The 20,954-nt window shown below is 38.3% G+C and overlaps 1 protein-coding gene across 1 annotated transcript in view; it reads right to left on the reverse strand.

Annotated features, from left to right (window-relative positions):
* The window catches only part of POLA1 (DNA polymerase alpha 1, catalytic subunit), a 305,080-nt gene that overhangs the window by 53,245 nt on the left and 230,881 nt on the right, over window positions 1–20,954 (reverse strand). Inside the window, 2 exon segments of the mRNA XM_073013830.1 lie at window positions 19,366–19,412; window positions 19,414–19,461. Of these exon segments, the coding sequence (XP_072869931.1) occupies window positions 19,366–19,412; window positions 19,414–19,461 (95 nt within the window).

A 20,954-nucleotide genomic window follows, 5' to 3' on the forward strand; every position in this document is an offset into this window, starting at 1 on the left:
AGTTTGTTGGGTGTCTTTGATTGTCTCTTGTCTTTAGATTCCCTGCCTTGTCTCTTTAGATTTTGCTGTGCCCTTTGGTATTTCCCGTTAGTCCATGTCTGGAATAGCTAATTACATGGTAGTGTAATTCTGCCGTACAACAAGGAATAGCAGAACCTTGCTAATTCACACCAATGACTGAAAGACTCCTGTGTAAGTTACTGAATTATGCAAATGAGCAGTAAGTGAAGAAAGATGATTCAAAATTGTATTTCATTCATTTATTTTGACAAGTGTAGTTTAGTCTTAATTATTTTGAAAATTTCTTTGTAGCATACTAATAAATTTACTGCGGCTTATTTGTTAAAAGTGATAAAGCCTTCACTAACGGAGACCAGAGTGCACTCTGTTGAATAATTTCCTGAAGACAGACTATTGTTCAGATACTTTCTTTTATTGTGGATTTTACTGACTTTTCAGCATCGATAAGACAATACATAATATACCAGTAAACTTGAAGAATTAGTTCAGCAGTAAACATTTACTTCATAAACAGGTCTTACATATTTAAACTTTCACCATGGTATTAGTGAAAAAACAAAACACAACAAAAAATTAGCCATGCTTTAAGTAAAACATTTTTACATTTTTTTGTCATAATGCTAACAGGACTTTAATTTTTATTGTCTAAATAAAACTAGTTTGGTCTGTCAGTCATCCCATTTAATTCCAATTTCTATTTTGTTTTGTCTTACCACACTCCTTTTCTTTATAAAGACGTTTGTTTTAAGATAAGTGGATGTATCACAGTATGTAACATTTTCATGTCAAAATACTTACATTATTATATTCTGAGTTAAATTATTTAAGATAGAAAAACATTTTGATACACTTTTGACAGATGTATCCTGTAGAATGGATCAATTTCTTTCAAAGCACCACCACTGGTTACAGTGGAGAGTGGAGAGTGAAGAGATAATACCCTTCAAGGACAGCGGGCCCAGTGGCTCACGCCTGTAATCCTGGAGTTTGAGACCAGCCTGGACAACATGGTGAAATCCCATCTCTACAAAAAAATATAAAAATTAGCTGGGCATGGTGGCACGCACCTGTAGTCTCAGCTACTGGGGGCAGGGGACTGGGATGGAAGGATCACTTGAGCCCGGGAGGTCGAGGTTGCAGTGAGCAGAGATCATGCCACTGAACTCCAGCCTAGGTGACAGAGCAAGACCCTATCTCAAAAAATAATGCCCTTCAAGTTTATAGTCCTGAGTTTAAAGATTTGCTTCTTAATAAGCACTTTTAGACTAAATTTTCAATTCAGATATGCTTTCAAATCATGATGCATTTGTCAAAGGAGGTTCTCCCTTTATAAAAGCAAGAAAGAGCACTTAAAGAAAAATGAAAAAGGCAAAACTTAATCTCAAACTACATGTCTGCATCTATGCCTATTAAAATCTCATATACTCTTTAAGGTCCAACTCAGGAAATCTCCACTAGGAAACCTTCCCTGAGGTATATGCTGAGATCCCCCAGCAATTCATACCATTCCCTTGTATTTGAGTTACTTGTCTTCAGGCTGAAGTTTCCCTAACAGATTAAGAACAGGGCAGCTGTGATACAGCAGAAAGAAAAGCCAGGCTCTTACACTTCTAAGCTTTGCTACTTTGGGAGAGTCATTTCATTCTTTTGGGGTTGTTCCTCATCTCAAAAGTGTCAACTACATACCAGTATGCAATGGAATTGTCTCGAAAATGTAAAAGATAATGGCTGTGAATGTTCTCCACAAAAGTAGAGTCCTATAAAAAGGAGGTATTTAGAGATGAATGCATGAATAAGCAATTGGGCAGAAATATTGGTACTTCTAGAAGCAATATCATATAGGACAGAGATCCAATACATATTTGCTGAATAAACTGGGCGAGTATGCAGGGCACAAAGAGGGGACAGAGAGTAGCAGACGTGCACACAGACCTGCTTTTGTGACCCTATTTGAAATTACAATAATTTCTTAAAACAAGGAAAGTACATCAGTGTCTAAAATTAGCCAGCACATCTATCTTTCTACGAACTAGTTTAAGCCTTAAGCTCTAGGGGATGGTGCTAAGGCTTGCAGGGCTCACAGGCCAAGGAAAGAAAGGTTTCCCAAGGCCTTTATACAGGAAGAATGTAATCAATGTTGATTTAACTCAATGATGGGCTACTAAGTCTGTCTAGTTACTGTCCTGTTAGCCACAAGGTAAGAGAATGCAGATGGATCTAAATAAATTCATGATAACTACAGGAAGAACTAGTTTAAGAATGAGTCAAACTGATGATGGGTTTTCTTTGTATATGAAGGGTAATATTATATGAACAAGATAGTACAGCATAAAATAATAAATGGCACTGATTAATAATGTGAAAATCAACATCAGTTCTTGGCGTGGGCCTACAGGGTTACTGGAGACATCACAAGGACAGTATTAGACTTCAAAAGTTATGGTTGATTCCCTTAGATAATTATGAAAAATTTATCAAGAATTATAGGATAATGGAGACATATGCCAATTCACATGAAAAGACAGCAAAGCAAAACAAAACACAACAATGTCAGTTTAAATGTCAGCTTCAAAATGAAATCTGTATTATAATTGAAAAGATGAGGATTAAGTAAACACTTTGCTTTCAACCATTAAGGGCTATTCTGGCATGGTATAAGCACTAGTAAAAAACCAACAAACAAAAAATACCAAACAAAAGATTAAGAGGAAACGTGACAGGCAGTGCTGTCTCATAGAAGGAGCATAAACACTTCTGAAACCATGAGAAGAAATGTTATCACAATAGAGTTAAGGCAAATAAGAAATGATTAAGACATTAAATTCTGGGCTAAGTAAATGAGAAAAGATTCCCAAGAGGAAAAGAATATGCAATTTTAAAATAACCTCTAACTACTAGAGAAATATAGCAGAGTCAGACTAAATCTGTTTAAATCCCAAACATCTCTGAGACCATGAAACAATTCTGGATAAATATAAATCCTCTAATTTGCCTGAAGCAAATGGGACTGGCATTTTCATACCATTAACTGACTTTTTTAAAAAATTCACATTTATTGGAAATTTCAGCTAGTATAAAAATGTCACAAATTCAATAACTGGTAATACCACAATGAATGTTTCTTTAGAAAGTTTTAAGAAAAAAACGAATGTCTTCTCCTTCTAAGACTACAGAGCTGAACCTTTTAATGTTTAAGGCTACATTTTTAAAAGAAATAACTCATACATTTTAAGTGACTGTTTCAATACATTTCTAGTGAGAAGCACTAATTTTTCGGGGAAAATTAGTATACCTGTATCTAACCCCAAGGGCTTGATTTAGGTCATGTTATAATAGATTATACAGATTTTACACAAATACTGATAATATTAATGCCTGAAACTCATAGTACATTCTATCATGATACTTAAAGGATCTACTCTCCTCTCTGCCATGAGTATTACAAGTCCATTCCTCCTAATTGATGTGCAATTAATACAGCCAACCTCCAATTAGTCTTCTAAAACATTACCCTACTTAGACAATAAAGCAGAGCCTCTAGATTGGGTTTTAAACCTGGGCTAAAATAGACTCCTACAGACCAAAAATGGTTCTGGGATTTCTCTTTGTAGTGTAATTTAGATGTCATATCTAATTTGCTGTCATGACTATTGTTTCACTGTGCAATTTTTATGTCGTTTTGAATGGTAAAGGCATCATAGCTTTATTGAATTAAATTTTCTGTCTTTATTTAGGGTCTGATGTTACATGTTTGTGCGCTTATGTTTATGTCTCAAAAGCTGCTTTTGACATCAAGTAGTAGAAAGGAGTATGCTCTCTTGATACGTTTGCTCATATCTTAGTAAATACAAACACGAACTGGAAAAACACCTTCTCCAAACTGAAGAAACAAAAAACTGAGTATTATTATTGCTTTTAAAGGCAGAGATAGCTATTAAATAAGCCATTCACATTACAGAATTATAGAAGACCTTGCTGTTTTGTAACCTAAATGCCTTGTTGATTCTATTAATCAATTCTTTCCTAAAAAAGAACGGCCTTTTCCATTGACAGTTTTTGTGGTACTTACCTCAAATATTTAGATATTATTCTTACCACACTCCATAGTCACAAAAAATGCTCTCTGACTTTTAAAATCACAAGGGACAAAGCCTATCTTACCTATAACACAATACTCACTCAGTTTAGGGTTGGTCTGTCGGCAGTTATCCTTGACCTGGCCTATGAGTTCAAGCCCTAAACTAAAGTTATGACTAAGAAGACTAACCATGGAAAGCCTTCCACTAGGCCACTGGAATAGCCTTTTAAGTAACTTTTAGTGCATGAAATTTCATAAAGTTTTTACTAGATAATTACACTTCCTGATTTTGTAATTAGTGGAAGTACATGCAATTACATAATAATTATGATAGTAATTACGTAATTAAGATGTATAATTATGTAGTAAAAAACATCATGGAAATAAAACCATCTACTGTGTAAGCACAATACATTTTAAAAGTAAATTCACTAGCTCAACTATTTAAAAATACTTTTCTTCAAAATAAAGTGATTAGCTCACATTATGGTTTAAATGCTTGAGAATTGTTTCATTTTTTTCATCATTGGTGATAGAAGCATATTTTAAGTACATGAAAAAAATCTTATCAATCTTTAGTACTTTTCCTACTAAAAAAATGACCATATGCTTTGCAAATGCAGACCATCAACCACATTATCACCTAGACATGGCATAGCCCTTGTGTTGCTGTACTTGTCACTATAAAAGGGGAAAGGAACTTGCCCACTAAAAAGACATAATGGGAAATGATTTTATAGAATGAGTGAGTAACACATCTGTTATCATAGAAAGCCTCTAAGTCTCTTTGTACATAAAAGTGCAAATGTTGAGTGCATCTTTACAGAAATGGGCTTAAACACACATAATTAGTATCTGGAAACTGGCTGCTCCAAAAAATGGCAACTTTCATATACTAACTTAGCTATCTTGAGGAGGATGGCAGAAAATGTACAGAGCCAAGACACTTCTACCTATGCGGAAAGCAACTAAAGTGACCATTTCCTGAAAAATGTAGTTTCTCTTCTGTCACATTGTAAAGTTATCTTGAGTAAAAACAAAAACAAAACAGGCAGTATCCACAGAGAAAAATAAACCAGTGTTAGCAGCTCCATGCTGCCATCAGACAATATCAACTTTCTCATTCTTGTAGCGAGTATAAAAACATCACAGAAAAGTCAGTGACAGTAGGAAAAAGAAAATTTCAAAATAAACTTTTTCAATAGCAAAATTTAAGAAATAAAATCTTGTTTCCATTAAAAGAATCTAGTTCAATGCCTTGAAATCTTTACAAAATACTTCTGAATCAATGTTGTAATGAGGTCCAGAGGTAGTGACAGGGTGAAATTTTACTCTGGGCACACAGAGAGTGGCCCTTACATGAAGTGGGTGTAGAACTACACTCCAGTTCTCTTTTTATTGAGATGGAGTCTCACTCTGTGGCCCAGGCTGGAGTGCTATGGTGCGATCTCGGCTCAATGCAACCTCCACCTCCCGGGTTCAAGCGATTCTCCTGCCTCAGCCTCCCGAGTAGCTGGGATTACAGGCATGTGCCACCATTGCCCGTCTAATTTTTGTACTTTTAGTAGAGGCGGGGTTTCGCCATGTTGGCCAGGCTGGTCTCAAACTCCTGACCTCAGGTGATTCACCTGCCAAAATGCTCCCAAAGTGCTGGGATTACAGGCGTGAGCCACTGTGCCCAGCCTTAGTTCTTTCTTTTATAAGCCACTAATCTTAAAAAGCTGAAAGCTATTTTGAAAATCCTAATTTACTTCTCCCTTGTTCCTTCTAGTTACAAAGAAACAAAGTGGAAGAACTCATGTTTTTTTGCTTTTTCCCCCTCTTAGCCCTTGTCAGGCCACTGCATTTTTAGTTTAATAAAAACATATTTCAAAAGGCCAGGTTGTGATATGAATTCTACCTTAAACTTGGGTAGTCCTTCTGTAGCCTGCATAGTTGTCGTTTTGAAGTTTTACCAATGGACAGCCCTAATCAATGAATGAATAAAATGGAAGTAGGCTTTAGTTATTAAGAAAGGAGAGTGTCTTAGACCAGTGCTTCTGAAACTTTAACACGCACAGGAATCACCTGAGAATCTTGTTAAAATGCAGATACTGATGCAGCAGGTCTGGGGAGGGTCTGATAATTTGCATTTCTAACAAGCTCCCAGGTGATGTCTATGCGGCTGGGATACTGATCACACTTGGAGTAACAAGGCCTTAGGTTTGACTTGGAAAAAATACACGTAGAAAAAAAGCTGGTTTGGGTTCATTTCTATGTTATTTTTTCCCTCAACTGTGAAATTATTTGGGTAATTACTTCAAGTTGAGTAACATTCTCTATAACATTTCAGTGCTTATGATTTTTTTGATGTTATGAGAGCAGTACATGCTCAGAATATATAATGTAGAAAATATATAAAATTATAAAGAAAATCTATAATCCACCTAGAGATAACTATAACAAATTCTAGGGTTCCTTACTAATTTTTCTACCTTGCACATACACCACAAATTAGAATCATAAGTTATCTAGTTTTGTATTTTATCATTATATTGTAATTCTTTGACATTAAAGATTATAACTGTGTAATATCTAACAATAACAACCCCCAGAGGCTCAAGATTATACAAACCACTTTTTTCTTACCAAAATTCTTTATGTATTTCTACACTCACTTCTTTATTGTTTTTTATTATACTTTAAGTTCTAGGGTACATGTACACAACGTGCAAGTTTGTTACATATGCATACATGTGCCATATTGGTGTGCTGCACCCATTAACTTGTCATTTACATTAGGTATATCTCCTAATGCTATCCCCCCTCCCCCCACCCCACAATAGGCCCCAGTGTGTGATGCTGCCCTTCCTGTGTCCAAGTGTTCTCATTGTTCAGTTCCCACCTACGAGTGAGAACATGCAGTGTTTCGTTTTGTTCTTGCAATAGTTTGCTGAGAATGATGGTTTCCAGCTGCATCCATGTCCCTACAAAGGACACAAACTCATCCTTTTTTATGGCTGCACAGTATTCCATGGTGTATATGCACCGCATTTTCTTAATTCAGTCTGTCATTGATGGACATTTGAGTTGGTTCCAAGTCTTTGCTATTGTGAATAGTGCCGCACTAAACATACATGTGCATGTGTCTTTATAGTAGTATGATTTATAATCCTTTGGGCATATACCCAGTAATGGGATGGCTGGGTCAAATGGTATTTCTAGTTCTAGATCCCTGAGGAATCGCCACACTGTCTTCCACAATGGTTGAATTAGTTTACAGTCCCACCAACAGTGTAAAAGTGTTCCTATTTCTCCACACCCTCTCCAGCACCTGTTGTTTCCTGGCTTTTTAATGATTGCCATTCTAACTGGTGTGAGATGGTATCGCAATGTGGTTTTGATTTGCATTTCTCTGATGGCCAGTGATGATGAGCATTTTTTCATGTATCTGTTGGCTGCACAAATGTCTTCTTTTGAGAAGTGTCTGTTCATATCCTTTGCCCACTTTTTGATGGGGTTTTTACTTGTGAATTTGTTTGAGTTCTTTGTAGGTTCTGGATATTAGCCCTTTGTCAGATGAGTAGATTGCAAAAATTTTCTCCCATTCTGTAGGCTGCCTGTTCACTCTGATGGTAATTTCTTTTGCTGTGAAGAAGCTCTTTAGTTTAATTAGATCCTATTTTTCAATTTTGGCTTTTGTTGCCATTGCTTTTGGTGTTTTAGACATGAAGTCCTTTCCCATGCCTATGTCCTGAATGGTATTGCCTAGAGTTTCTTCTAGGGTTTTTATGGTTTTAGGTCTAACATTTAAGTCTCTAATCCATCTTGAATTAATTTTCGTATAAGGTGTAAGGAAGGAATCCAGTTTCAGCTTTCTACATATGGCTAGCCAGTTTTCCCAGCACCATTTATTAAATAGGGAATCCTTTCCCCATTTCTTGTTTTCGTCAGGTTTGTCAAAGATCAGATGGTTGTAGATGTGTGGTATTATTTCTGAGGGCTCTGTTCTGTTCCATTGGTCTACATCTCTGTTTTGGTAGTAGTACGATGCTGTTTTGGTTACTGTAGCCTTGTAGTATAGTTTGAAGTCAGGTAGCATGATGCCTCCAGCTTTGTTCTTTTGGCTTAGGATTGTCTTGGCAATAAGGGGTCCTTTTTGGTTCTATATGAACTTCAAAGAAGTTTTTTCCAATTCTGTGAAGTAAGTCATTGGTAGCTTGATGGGGATGGCACTGAATCTGTAAATTACCTTGGGCAGTATGGCCATTTTCACGATATTGATTCTTCCTATCCATGAGCATGGAATGTTCTTCCATTTGTTTGTGTCGTCTTTTATTTCATTGAGCAGTGGTTTGTAGTTCTCCTTGAAGAGGTCCTTCACATCCCTTGTAAGTTGGATTCCTAGGTATTTTATTCTATTTGAAGCAATTGTGAATGGGAGTTCACTCATGATTTGGCTCTCTGTTTGTCTGTTATTGGTGTATAAGAATGCCTGTGATTTTTGCACAATGATTTTGTATCCTGAGACTTTGCTGAAGTTGCTTATCACCTTAAGGAGATTTTGGACTGAGACGATGGAGTTTTCTAAATATGCAATCATGTCATCTGTCAATCTGCAAACAGGGACAATTTGACTTCCTCTTTTCCTAATTGAATACCCTTTATTTCTTTCTCCTGCCTGATTGCCCCGGCCAGAACTTCCAACACTATGTTGAATAGGGGTGGTGAGAGAGGGCATCCCTGTCTTGTGCCAGTTTTCCAAGGGAATCCTTCCAGTTTTTGCCCATTCAGTATAATATTGGCTGTGGTTGTGTCATAAATAATAAATAGCTAAATAATAAATATATTTATTATTAAATATATTATATTTAATAAATACATTATACATATTAAATATATATTTATATATTATATATAATATATTATATCCATTATATTTATAATATATAATAATAAATAAATAAATAATAAATGTGTCAAAATAATGAATAGCTCTTATTATTTTGAGATATGTCCCATCAATACCTAATTTATTGAGAGTTTTTAGCATGAAGGACTGTTGAATTTTGTCAAAGGTTTTTTCTGCATCTATTGAGAGAATCATGCGGTTTTCGTCTTTGGTTCTGTTTATATGCTGGATTACGTTTATTGATTTGCATATGTCAAACCAGCTTTGCATCCCAGGGATGAACCCCACTTGATCATGGTGGATAACCTTTTTGATGTGCTGCCGGATTCAGTTTGCCAGTATTTCATTGAGGATTTTTGCATCAATGTTCATCAGGGATGTTGGTCTAAAATTCTCTTTTTTTGTTGTGTCTCTGCCAGGCTTTGGTAGCAGGATGATGTTAGCCTCATAAAATGAGTTACGGAGGATTCCCTCTTTTTCTATTGATTGGAATAGTTTCAGAAGGAATGGTACCAGCTCCTCCTTGTACCTCTTGGTATAATTCGGCTGTGAATCTGTCTGGTCCTGGATATTTTTTGGTTGGTAGGCTATTAATTATTGCCTCAATTACAGAGCCTGTTATTGGTCTATTCAGGGATTCAACTTCTTACTGGTTTAGTCTTGGGAGAGTGTATGTGTCCAGGAATTTACTCATTTCTTTGAGGTTTTCCAGTTTATTTGCGTACAGGTGTTTATAGTATTCTCTGATGGTAGTTTGCATTTCTGTGGAATTGGTGGTGATACTTCCTTTATTATTTTTTATTGTGTCTATTTGATTCTTCTCTCTTTTCTTCTTTATTAGTCTTGCTAGCAGTCTATCAATTTTGTTGATCTTTTCAAAAAAACAGCTCCTGGATTCATTGATTTTTTTGAAGGGATTTTTGTGTCTCTATTTCCTTCAGTTCTGCTCTGATCTTAGTTATTTCTTGCCTTCTGCTAGCTTTTGAATGTATTTGCTCTTGCTTCTCTAGTTCTTTTAATTGTGATGTTAGGGTGTCGATTTTAGATCTTTCCTGCTTTCTCTTGTGGGCATTTAGTGCTATAAATTTCCCTCTACACACTGCTTTAAATGTGTCCCAGAGATTCTGGTATGTTGTGTCTTTGTTCTCATTGGTTTCAAAAAACATCTTTGTTTCTGCCTTCATTTCATTATGCACCCAGTAGTAATTCAGGAGCAGGTTGTTCAGTTTCCATGTAGTTGAGCGGTTTTAAGTGAGTTTCTTAATCCTAAGTTCTAGTTTGATTGCACTGTGGTCTGAGAGACAGTTTGTTATAATTTCTGTTCTTTCACATTTGCTGAGGAGTGCTTTACTTCCAACTATGTGGTCAATTTTGGAATAAGTGCGATGTGGTGCTATGAAGAATGTATATTCTGTTGATTTGGGGTGGAGAGTTCTGTAGATGTCTATTAGGTCCGCTTGTTGCAGAGCTGAGTTCAAGTCCTGGATATCCTTAACTTTCTGTCTCGTGGATCTGTCTAATGTTGACAGTGGGTTGTTAAAGTCTCCCATTATTATTGTGTGGGAGTCTAAGTGTCTTTGTAGCTCTAAGGACTTGCTTTATGAATCTGTGTGCTCCTGTATTGGGTGCATATATATTTAGGACAGTTAGCTCTTCTTGTTGAATTGATCCCTTTACCATTATGTAATGGCCTTGTCTCTTTTGATCTTTGTTGGTTTAAAGTCTGTTTTATCAGAGACTAGGATTGCAACCCCTGCCTTTTTTTGTTTTCTATTTGCTTTGTAGATCTTCCTCCATCCCTTTATTTTGAGCCTATGTGTATGTCTGCACGTGAGATGGGTCTCCTGAATACAGCACACTGATGGGTCTTGACTCTTTATCCAATTGGCCAGTCTTTGTCTTTTAATTTGGGCATTTAGCCCATTTACATTTAAGGTTAATATTGTTATGTGTGAATTTGACCCCGTCAATATGATGTTAACTGGTTATTTTGCTCATTAGTTGATGCAGTTTCTTCCTAGCATCGATGGTCTTTACATTTTGGCATGTTTTTGCAATGGCTGGTACTGGTTGTTCCTTTACACGTTTAGTGCTTCCTTCAGGAGCTCTTGTAGGGCAGGCCTGGTGGTGACAAAATCTCTCAGCATTTGCTTGTCTGTAAAGGATTTTATTTCTCCTTCACTTATGAAACTTAGTTTGGCTGGATATGAAATTCTGGGTTTAAAATTCTTTTCTTTAAGAATGTTGAATATTGGTCCCCACTCTCTTCTGGCTTGAAGAGTTTCTGCCGAGAGATCTGCTGTTAGTCTGATGGGCTTCCCTTTGTGGGTAACCCGACCTTTCTCTCTGGCTGCCCTTAACATTTTTTCCTTCATTTCAACTTTGGTGAATCTGACAATTATGTGTCTTGGAGTTGCTCTTCTCGAGGAGTATCTTTGTGGCGTTCTCTGCATTTCCTGAATTTGAATGGTGGCCTGCCTTGCTAGGTTGGGGAATTTCTCCTGGATAACATCCTGCAGAGTGTTTTCCAACTTGATTTCATTCTCCCCGTCACTTTCAGGCACACCAATCAGACATAGATTTGGTCTTTTCACATAGTCCCATATTTCTTGGAGGCTTTGTTCATTTCTTCTTACTGTTTTTTCTCTAAACTTCTCTTCTTGCCTCATTTCATTTATTCGATCTTCAATCACTGATACCCTTTCTTCTAGCTGATTGAATTGGCTACTGAAGCTTGTGCATTTGTTACATAGTTCTCGTGTCATGGTTTTCAGCTCTATCAGGTCATTTAAGGACTTCTCTACATTGGTTATTCTAGTTAGCTATTTGCCTAATCTTTTTTCAAGGTTTTTAGCTTCTTTGCGATGGGTTCGAACTTCCTCCTTTAGCTCAGAAAAGTTTGATCATCTGAAGCCTTCTTCTCTCAACTGGTCAAAGTCATTCTCCATCCAGCTTTGTTCCATTGCTGGCGAGGAGCTGCATTCCTTTGGAGGGGAAGAGGCGCTCTGATTTTTAGAATTTTCAGCTTTTCTGCTCTGTTTTTTCCCCATCTTTGCGGTTTTATCTACCTTTGGTCTTTGATGATGGTGACATACAGATGGGGTTTTGGTGTGGATGTCCTTTCTGTTTGTGAGTTTTTCTTCGAAAAGTCAGGACCCTCAGCTGCAGGTCTGTTGGAGTTTGCTGGAGGTCCACTCCAGACCCTGTCTGCCTGGGTATCAGCAGTGGAGGCTGCAGAAGAGTGAATATTGCTGAACAGCAAATGTTGCTGCCTGATCATTCCTCTGGAAGCTTCGTCTCAGAGGGGTACCCAGCCATGTGAGGTGTCAGTCTGCCCCTACTGGGGGGTGCCTCCTGGTTAGGCTACTTGGGGGTCAGGGACCCACCTGAGGAGGCAGTCTGTTCATTCTGAGATCTCAAACTCCGTGCTGGGAGAACCACTACTCTCTTCAAAGCTGTCAGACAAGGACATTTAAATCTGCAGAGGTTTCTGCTGCCTTTTGTTTGGCTATGCCCTGTCCCCAGAGGTGGAGTCTACAGAGGCAGGCTGGCCTCCTTGAGCTGCGGTGGGCTCCACCCAGTTCGAGCTTCCTGGCTGCTTTGTTTACCTACTCAAGCCTCACCATGACAGGCGCCCCTCCCCCAGCCTCGCTGCTGCCTTGCAGTTAGATCTGACTGCTGTGCTAGCAATGAGGGAGACCCTGTGGGCGTGTGACTCTCCGAGCCAGGTATGGGATATAATCTCCCAGTGTGCCGTTTGTTAAGATCCTTGGAAAAGTGCAGTATTAGGGTGGGAGTGACCCAATTTTCCAAGTGCTGTGTGTCACGGTTTCCCTTGGCTAGGAAAGGGAATTCCCTCACCCCTTGTGCTTCCCAGGTGAGGTGATGCCTCACCGTGCTTCGGCTCTCATTTGGTGGGCTGCATCCACTGTCCTGCACGTCCCAGTGAGATGAACCCGGTACCTCAGTTGGAAATGCAGAAATCACCCATCTTCTGTGTTGTTCACGCTGGGAGCTGTAGCCTGGAGCTGTTCCTATTTGGCCATCTAGGAACCGCCACAATCACTTCTTTATAATAAACAGATAGCTATGTTCTGAAGTGTCAAGTCAGAGCCTCCTACCATAAAAATCCCCTTAAACTAATCAAAGAAAGAATGTTTAAAAACCCTCAGATCATTTTTTTATTTGTAAGAAAATGAAATAAAAAATGCAGTTTACAGTTACCCATCTTAAAATCTATTTTTATAAAGAAAATTGCACAATTATAAAAAATATATAATTTTAAGAATGAATAGATGTGAACTGTTTTGTGTGTGCTTTACCTGTTATTAGTTATTAAAAACAGAAAAAGCTTGTCCCCAAAGTTCAGCAACAGTTTTTCAATGGAATAACACAACCAGTGGGCTTCAAAAAGTGGCCTAAGAAGAAATGGACTAGACAGGTGCTCTCTGACACAGTTTTCTTTTTAATATTTTGTTAAGGATTTAACCAAGTAAATTCTAAGGACATCAACTAGCTTAGAGAGGACCACAGGGGCTCTTTGCTACTTTCATGATGAAACTTTCCTGCTTTCACTTTAACAGTTCAGGAAATATAGCGGAAATCCTTAACACTGAAATGGGACCCATCTTGAGACTTTCCAAAATCTCCAAATTCCCATATACACTAAAGCATATAATTTCTTCTGTAAAACTCTTATTTTCTGGCTTAAAAAATACTACCTTTAAGACCCTTTTCAATACTAGCTGTTGTCTTTGTTTTGGAGACCATTTTCCACAAAATAATATAATTATTAGCACTTCATGAGTGTAACTACCTAGCTGACGGGGAACACAGAACAAGATGCTGGGGCAGTGTGGGTAAGGAGCAGTTGGCTTGGCTTGCTCATTAGTTAAGTGACTGGATATTCTTTCAGTTCAATTTAAATTTGGCATCAGCAAAATAACACACACAATATGTTACCTACCTTCAGTATCACTTGCAAAGAGTTCAAGCGACAGGCTTTAAATCTGCAAATGTCAAGGAACTTTAGTAACTTTAATTTCTTCATCAATATAATGAGCATAATCCACTGCTGCCTCACAGGAGTACTGTGAGAACTTGTGTTACACACATGAAAGGACAATAGGAAACTATAAAATACTTTAAAAGGGGAAGCCTAGTTCTTCTGGGTGGCATGTTAGGAAACAAGAGTGCCTACAGATGTCACCGCCAGGCCTAAAGAAAAGACAGAATAAAAGAGATGACAAGAAACTGAAAAGTTTAAGGGGAAAAAAAAAAAAAAAAGAAAAGAAAGCATATGAGGCTCAAGAGGGGAAGTGAATGTGGGATTTCACCTGGTTGAGAGGAGCAAGAAAACTGCAATCTTTGCAGGTGCAGCTCAGGATGCTGGGACGCTCAAGGCTGCCCATAGAACTTTGCGAGAAACAGGGTGACTTGAAGAATAGTCCATCTAAGCCTAAAGAGACCCCAGTTGGGAAGTCAGGCTTTCCAACAGATAGTTCTCCTATGGGTAAATCGTCATCTTTTAGCTAGCCGCCATGCTGCAACTCCAATTTCTGTCCTCAACAGAATTCTACATCCTAGTGTTCCAATTCTGGCAGAGACAAATCCAATGTGTTCAAAGGAATTTATTAAGAAATTCAAGTAGATCATCAGTTATGGACTGAATTGTGTCCCCCCAAAATTCATACTGAAGGTAGGTTGAAGTCTTAACGCTTTGTACCTTAGAATGAGACTGTATCTGGAGTGGACTGTATTAAAATGGACTGTATTGGGCCTTTAAAGAATTAAGGTAAAATGAGGTCATTAGGGTGGGACCCAATCCAATATGACCAGTGTCAGTATAAGAAGAGGAGATTAGGTACAGAGGGAAGACACTGGGAGAAGATAACCCCTTAGAAGTTGAAGAGAGACCTGGCCCAGTGTGGTGGCTCACACCTGTAATCCCAGCATGTTGGGAGGCCAAGGCAAGCTGATCACGACATCAGGAGTTCGAGATCAGCCTGACCAACATGGTGAAACCCCGTCTCTACTAAAAATACAAAAATTAGCCGGGCGTGGTGGTGTGCACCTGTAATCCCAGCTACTCAGGAGACTGAGGCAGGAGAATTGCTTGAACCCAGGAGGCAGAGGTTGCAGTGAGCCAAGATTGCGCCACTGCATTCCAGCCTGGGTGACAGAGCGAGACTTCATCTCAAAAAAAAAAAAAAAAGAAGAAGAAGTTGGGGAGAAACCAACCTTGCTGACACCTTGCTCTCAGACTTCTAGCCTCCAGAAATGTGAGGAAATACAGTTGGTTAAGCCACTTCATCCATGGTACTTTGTTATAGCAGTCCTAGCAAATGAACACACCCTCTTACTATTAATAGCTGACACAGAATACAAGGAGAGAAGCATCTACTAAGTGAGAACAGAAACAGAAAAAAAATGTTTCTTTCTAGAACTAAAGAAAGATCATACACTGAAGTGAAAAACCAGTTAGTGGCTCCCTCTCTTTGCTTCCAAAATAATTTCACCATATTGGTGGTGACACTTAGGCCATACCACACTTAGTTGTTGCCGAATCTGTCTTTCCTGAACAGACTCTAAGCTCCTCCAGGGCAGGGAGTGTTGGCCATCCACCTTTGTTCCTCTGACATGAGGAATGTCACTCAACACATAACAGGAACTATATATAAATAAATTGTTTTTACTGTTTCTGAATAAACAACAACAAAGGTTCAGTTGAGAAAACTAAGAGACTTTTTTCTTCCTGCATTTTTAAGGAGACTTAGATTTGAACTGATTCAGGTTTCCCCTAAACTATTCACTTACCCCTACTCAGACCAAGGCACCATGGGATGAGGCAGCCAAATGGGACCATTTCATGCTGCCATCCTGGAAATGGATTTTTACTTCATAGATTGCCCCTATGTTCCTGTAAAACCGCCTCTGAATCCATTATGCCATCTGCGTACATTCTGGAGCAGTTACAATAATAATGCCAAAGTCCCACAGAAATAAGATTTTAAAAATGTAATGAAGTTACAGCAAATATGTAGTAAACACTTCGCCAACATGAATAACAGTCCTTTGCCATTTTAAAGGAAGGAAAAAATATCAAATGGGGTTAATTCACATTATGGACTAATGGCCTGTAAACTTTCGTTTGAAAGCAAAGCATAGAAAAAGCTTTGACAAGAGCTACTTTTCACCATAAAAATAAACCTCTTTCAAATAATTTGCACGTTTTTCTAAGTCAAATTGCCAAGTTTCAAACAAAAATTAAAACCACCATCCAGTTACAACCCTTAAAATATGGACTTTATGATGGAAATGGTAAAACAATCTTAGTGAAGGAAATGTTGCTAGGTACTGACAGTAAGGGAGAGTCTACAGTAAATACTTCACACACCAGTTACAGGGCACTTGTTGACAGAAGACACTTAGACTCCATTCTCAATAATATAACTGTGTGTAACGACTGTCATTTTTCACAGGACTTCTGATGTTAACATCTACTGGTGTTCTGGCCACGGTCCAAATTGAATAAATATATTTGCCCTCTGGTTCCCTTAGATTTTAAACTCATTTTTATAGCAGGTCTCCCTTGAATAGCAAATCAAAAGAGAATTCACTTCAACTTATAAAGTGAGAAGTCAATTTTATTTGTTACGTTATTTTAAATTTATGGTGTTTTCCCCTATAATATAACAAGAATATTCTTGTTCCCCCATTGTTCCCCATGAACTATGACCTTGCAATTCTCTTTTATTTAGAAACCATCCAACTATGTCTTTAGAGTGCCCAGGAGAGGGGTTCTCAAACTTGGCTGCACGTCAGAATTATCCAGGGGAATTTTCAAAAAATTATAGCTTCCTAAGCTCTACCCCCGACATCGTCTGAATTAGATAGAATCTGTGGGCATAGGATCTATGGATGTGGGTTTTTAATATGCCCCAGGTGACTCTTAGGAGAGGGCTTATCAGATGTCATGTGTTAGGAAACCTCTGCTGTTGGTAAGTGTGCCCCCAAGTTTTGGTTTATATCCCACCACTTATGAATACCCTAATACCACTTAGCATTACTGCATGATCTGAAAATGCCCGGAGCATGTAAATTTCAGCTAATTCACTCATTCCCAAACTGTAATTTAGGAATAATAAATAAGCAGCAGGAAGTTCAGAGTTTCAATAGGTAAAATTCAATAAATAAAACAAAAGGGCTCTTGGAACATAACATGAAGTTCCTTCAGTCACATATATTTTTTTCCTCTTCTCGTCTTATTCTTTAGCCCTCTGACATGTAAAAGAACCCATCAGTAACTCAATGCCATTTTTGCCCCAAATTGCTGGGTAGTATATTATTAGATACAAACAATAAAAAAGTGTGCTGATTCTTAAACTTGTGAAATGGGACTACAGTAAACTCTGAGTGTACAGATCCTGTCAATACTTTTCCCTTTTAGCCAAGCAAGAGGCTTCCAAGCGGCTACTTATTTCCTCTTATTTTCTGTGGGTGTAATAATGTGCACTTCTCAATGTCCTCTAAGAGGATGGGCTAAATTTCCAGTGACTTTCCAGATCACTCCTCTACATGCCTCCAAGAGTTGCCAGACTTTTTGAAAACTGCTGATCATAAGACTGATTCTGCCTCTCAGATAAGAATTTTAGAGGTAAGAGGAATCTTTCCCCTCAAATAACATATAGAAAACAATCTAGGATGAATAGATTTAGAAAGAAATAATGGGTTGGCCAGGCACAGTGGCTCACACCTATAATCCCAGCACTTTGCGAGGCTGAGGCAGGCAGATCACCTGAGGTCAGGGGTTTGAGGCCAGCCTGGCCAACATGGTGAAACTCCCTCTCTACTAGAAATACAAAAATTGGCCAGGTGTGGTGGCACATGCCTGTAATCCTAGCTACTTGGGAGGCTGAGGCAGGAGAATCATTTCAACCTGGGAGGCGGAGGCTGCAGTGAGCTGAGACCATGCCACTGCACTCCAGCCTGGGCAACAGAACAACACTCTGTCTCAAAAAAAAGAAGTAATGGGGGAACAGGTTCTAATATACTGATATCCAGAAAGAGGTAACAGATCTGATAGAAACAGACAACGCGTTCAGATAGTCAGTACTTAATTTTCTCAACTCATAACTGTCTTCAGGAAAGGTCCTTGGGAATAAAAGAAAAACAGCTGTAAATGATATTACAAGTACATATGGGCTAGACATTGGCCATGAATAAAAGTTCTAAAACCTAGTTATTAATAGGCAGAAGAAATTTATTCTCTGTATAATTAATTTTACTAATTCATGGAAAATATGCTGTGGAGATAGCCCAAGTCCTTGTTGAACATCTAGAGATAAGATTCTAATATCTGACTTCTCCATCAGTTGTAAAATGTTTTCTCTCCAAGGACAGCAAAACCAAATAAGTCAAGGCATTTAAAAAATAATTTCTAGCCTATCTTGTGGATGCAAAAACAAGTCAATTATGACTGGAATGAAAAACAGTGAGACCAAATCAAGGGCAGCACAGTGATTCTTATGTGGGGAAATCTAGCAATATTTGTAGGTTTTTTATGTCATTGCGTTGTTTCCAGCCCTAATATCGACAAACGAAACACTGAATTGATACTCGCTGACAAACAACATAAACACTCTGTAGGTAACTAATAAGAAAAATGTGTAAATTTGCCTTTTTTATTTTTCACAGATAATAGAAAAGTTGTCAATGTGATTTTCAGGTAGGAGAAAAAAAAAACATGCAGTTGTCATGACATTTTCAAATACTTTAAGTTATGTAACAAAGCTTTTCCCAGACCCATGAAGTCCCGCAGTGCCTGCAAGTCTTGTATAAGGAAACGCCGAGTGCTGAGGGTTCCAGGCAACACCTGATCATATGGACTGAGGCGCCTATACACTCTCTTAGGATGAAGTCAATAAACAAACTCCACCCCATTCCTCTCTCAAAACGAACCCAGGCTTTTAGCGAACAGCAGAGACACACTCCAGGTCTATTTTTTTGTGGTAATATCTGGTTTTTGTAGGCCCAATGATCACGTTGCCTATGCTTACTTTATTACAATTACTAAACTCTGTAGAAAATAGCATTTTCAAAATATAGCATTTAAAGAGTCCTTTTTGTACTGTTCCTCCCCCAAGGCCTTGCTTTAATAGAGAACAATGTGAAACAGTAGGTGGGGGCCAAAGCTGGGGATTCCTATGCCACCGCCCCTCATGCAGGGGATCCCTGTGTTCACAGAGGCCCCTATGGCCTGCTTCTGAGACAGCAATGTGATGCTGCGTGAACAGCCTGACACAGTAGGTCTGGCTTTTATAATGCAAATTTCCACTTTAAACTCAAAGGTAATTACAGTATTTTAACGTACCTTTTCTCATGATCGGTAGTAAGTTTCTCCAGTGCACACTCCGCATCAAAAAATGTACCGGTAAAAGCACAGCTGGGTGTACAGGGACTTGTCAGAATACTGTAATGTAACAGAAAAATAAATGAATACTACTATTGGGGAGGGGAAAGCGATGGAGATCACTCTCAGCAGAGTGTGTCCCCCTACTTTCAACCTCCAAATCAAGCAGCATTTTTTAAAGAAAGGGGGGTAAGAAGGGCAGAATCAATGGTTTGTCCCTCTTATATAGCATATACACCTTTCATAATTCAGAATATATCCTGCCACTTCGATCATAGATTACTACTTGCGAAGCTGCAGACTGATTACTCCTGCTGTCAAAAACCTGATTTTGTCAAATTGCAAATTCCTATGCACTCATGACAATTTGCACTGTTAATTGGGAAAAGTGCTATGTGCTTCCTAACCGGGACATGTCCATGCTAGCAGGAAGTTAAACAAATTCTGAAAACTGTTTAACACATATTGCTATACCATGAGCCCCGTTTTATGATTTGTGGTGACAATCCATTGCCTGTGCCAGGACTGGCTCACAGACTCAAGTAACATCTTGACTATTTGCTCTGTGGTAATCATACGTAGGCAACGTATGACCTCTGAGAAGTACCATGTGAAATGAAATAACCAAGGTTCTTCATCCCACCCATGTCAAAACACTCATTTAATGACCTTGGCAAGTTCTAATTCAACAAAGTGTAGGAGATGTGTCTGAACTATTATTCACTCAGCAAACATATACTGAGCATTCCTGAGGTTATTTAGAGTCACTGCGTATTCTAAGCAACTGTGTCTCACTCTGTGTGGGAAAAAAACACATGCAGTCAATTCAATAACCAACATGAGAATTATTTGGTGAGTCACATTCAAATGCACTTCTATCTATTTTAAATCAACTGACCTAGGAACTTTCTTTCCATCTTCCCATGGGGTTAGACACTTGGGAAACTCTGGAGCTGGAGAACAATGAGCTCAAGCTTTGGTGTTTTCCTTGAGGGGTCCTACCAAGGTGAAAGAACTAAGCCCTCAGAACTTTCCAAATGAGAAGCTCAAATAACAAACATGTTACCAGTTTCTCCCTTGCTGCCTTGGAATGACACGTAATTTAACCAACACTGAACACCCACTGTGTGCCAAGTTGGTTGAATGAATGAATGAATGAATGAATGACTACAACAGCCAAGTCATTTGTACAATTCATGCAGCAAGGCCAGGTGGCACACACAGACTATCATGTAAATACGAAATTAAGGAATACCACTATCTACAACTGGATACGGAAACAGCACTATTTTCAAAGGGAATCTCTTTGAGTAATCAAGTATTAGATCTAAGGATCCTACTTGGGTCTTAATGATGAAAAATTAGTCAACCCAATTTGATGCAGGAGTAACTAAAATTCAATTAGAGCTCACATTTCACCTTTCTGCTCATTCCCTTATAAAATGTGTTACTAAATTTAGTGTATTTTAAATTTCTTTGGCTATTACAAATGGTATCTATAAATATTCGGTAGCAGGAACAAACCCACATGGAGCAATTTATCGGTTAGGGCT

Source organism: Chlorocebus sabaeus, chromosome X, assembly GCF_047675955.1.
Source record: "Chlorocebus sabaeus isolate Y175 chromosome X, mChlSab1.0.hap1, whole genome shotgun sequence".
NCBI lineage: Eukaryota > Metazoa > Chordata > Mammalia > Primates > Cercopithecidae > Chlorocebus > Chlorocebus sabaeus.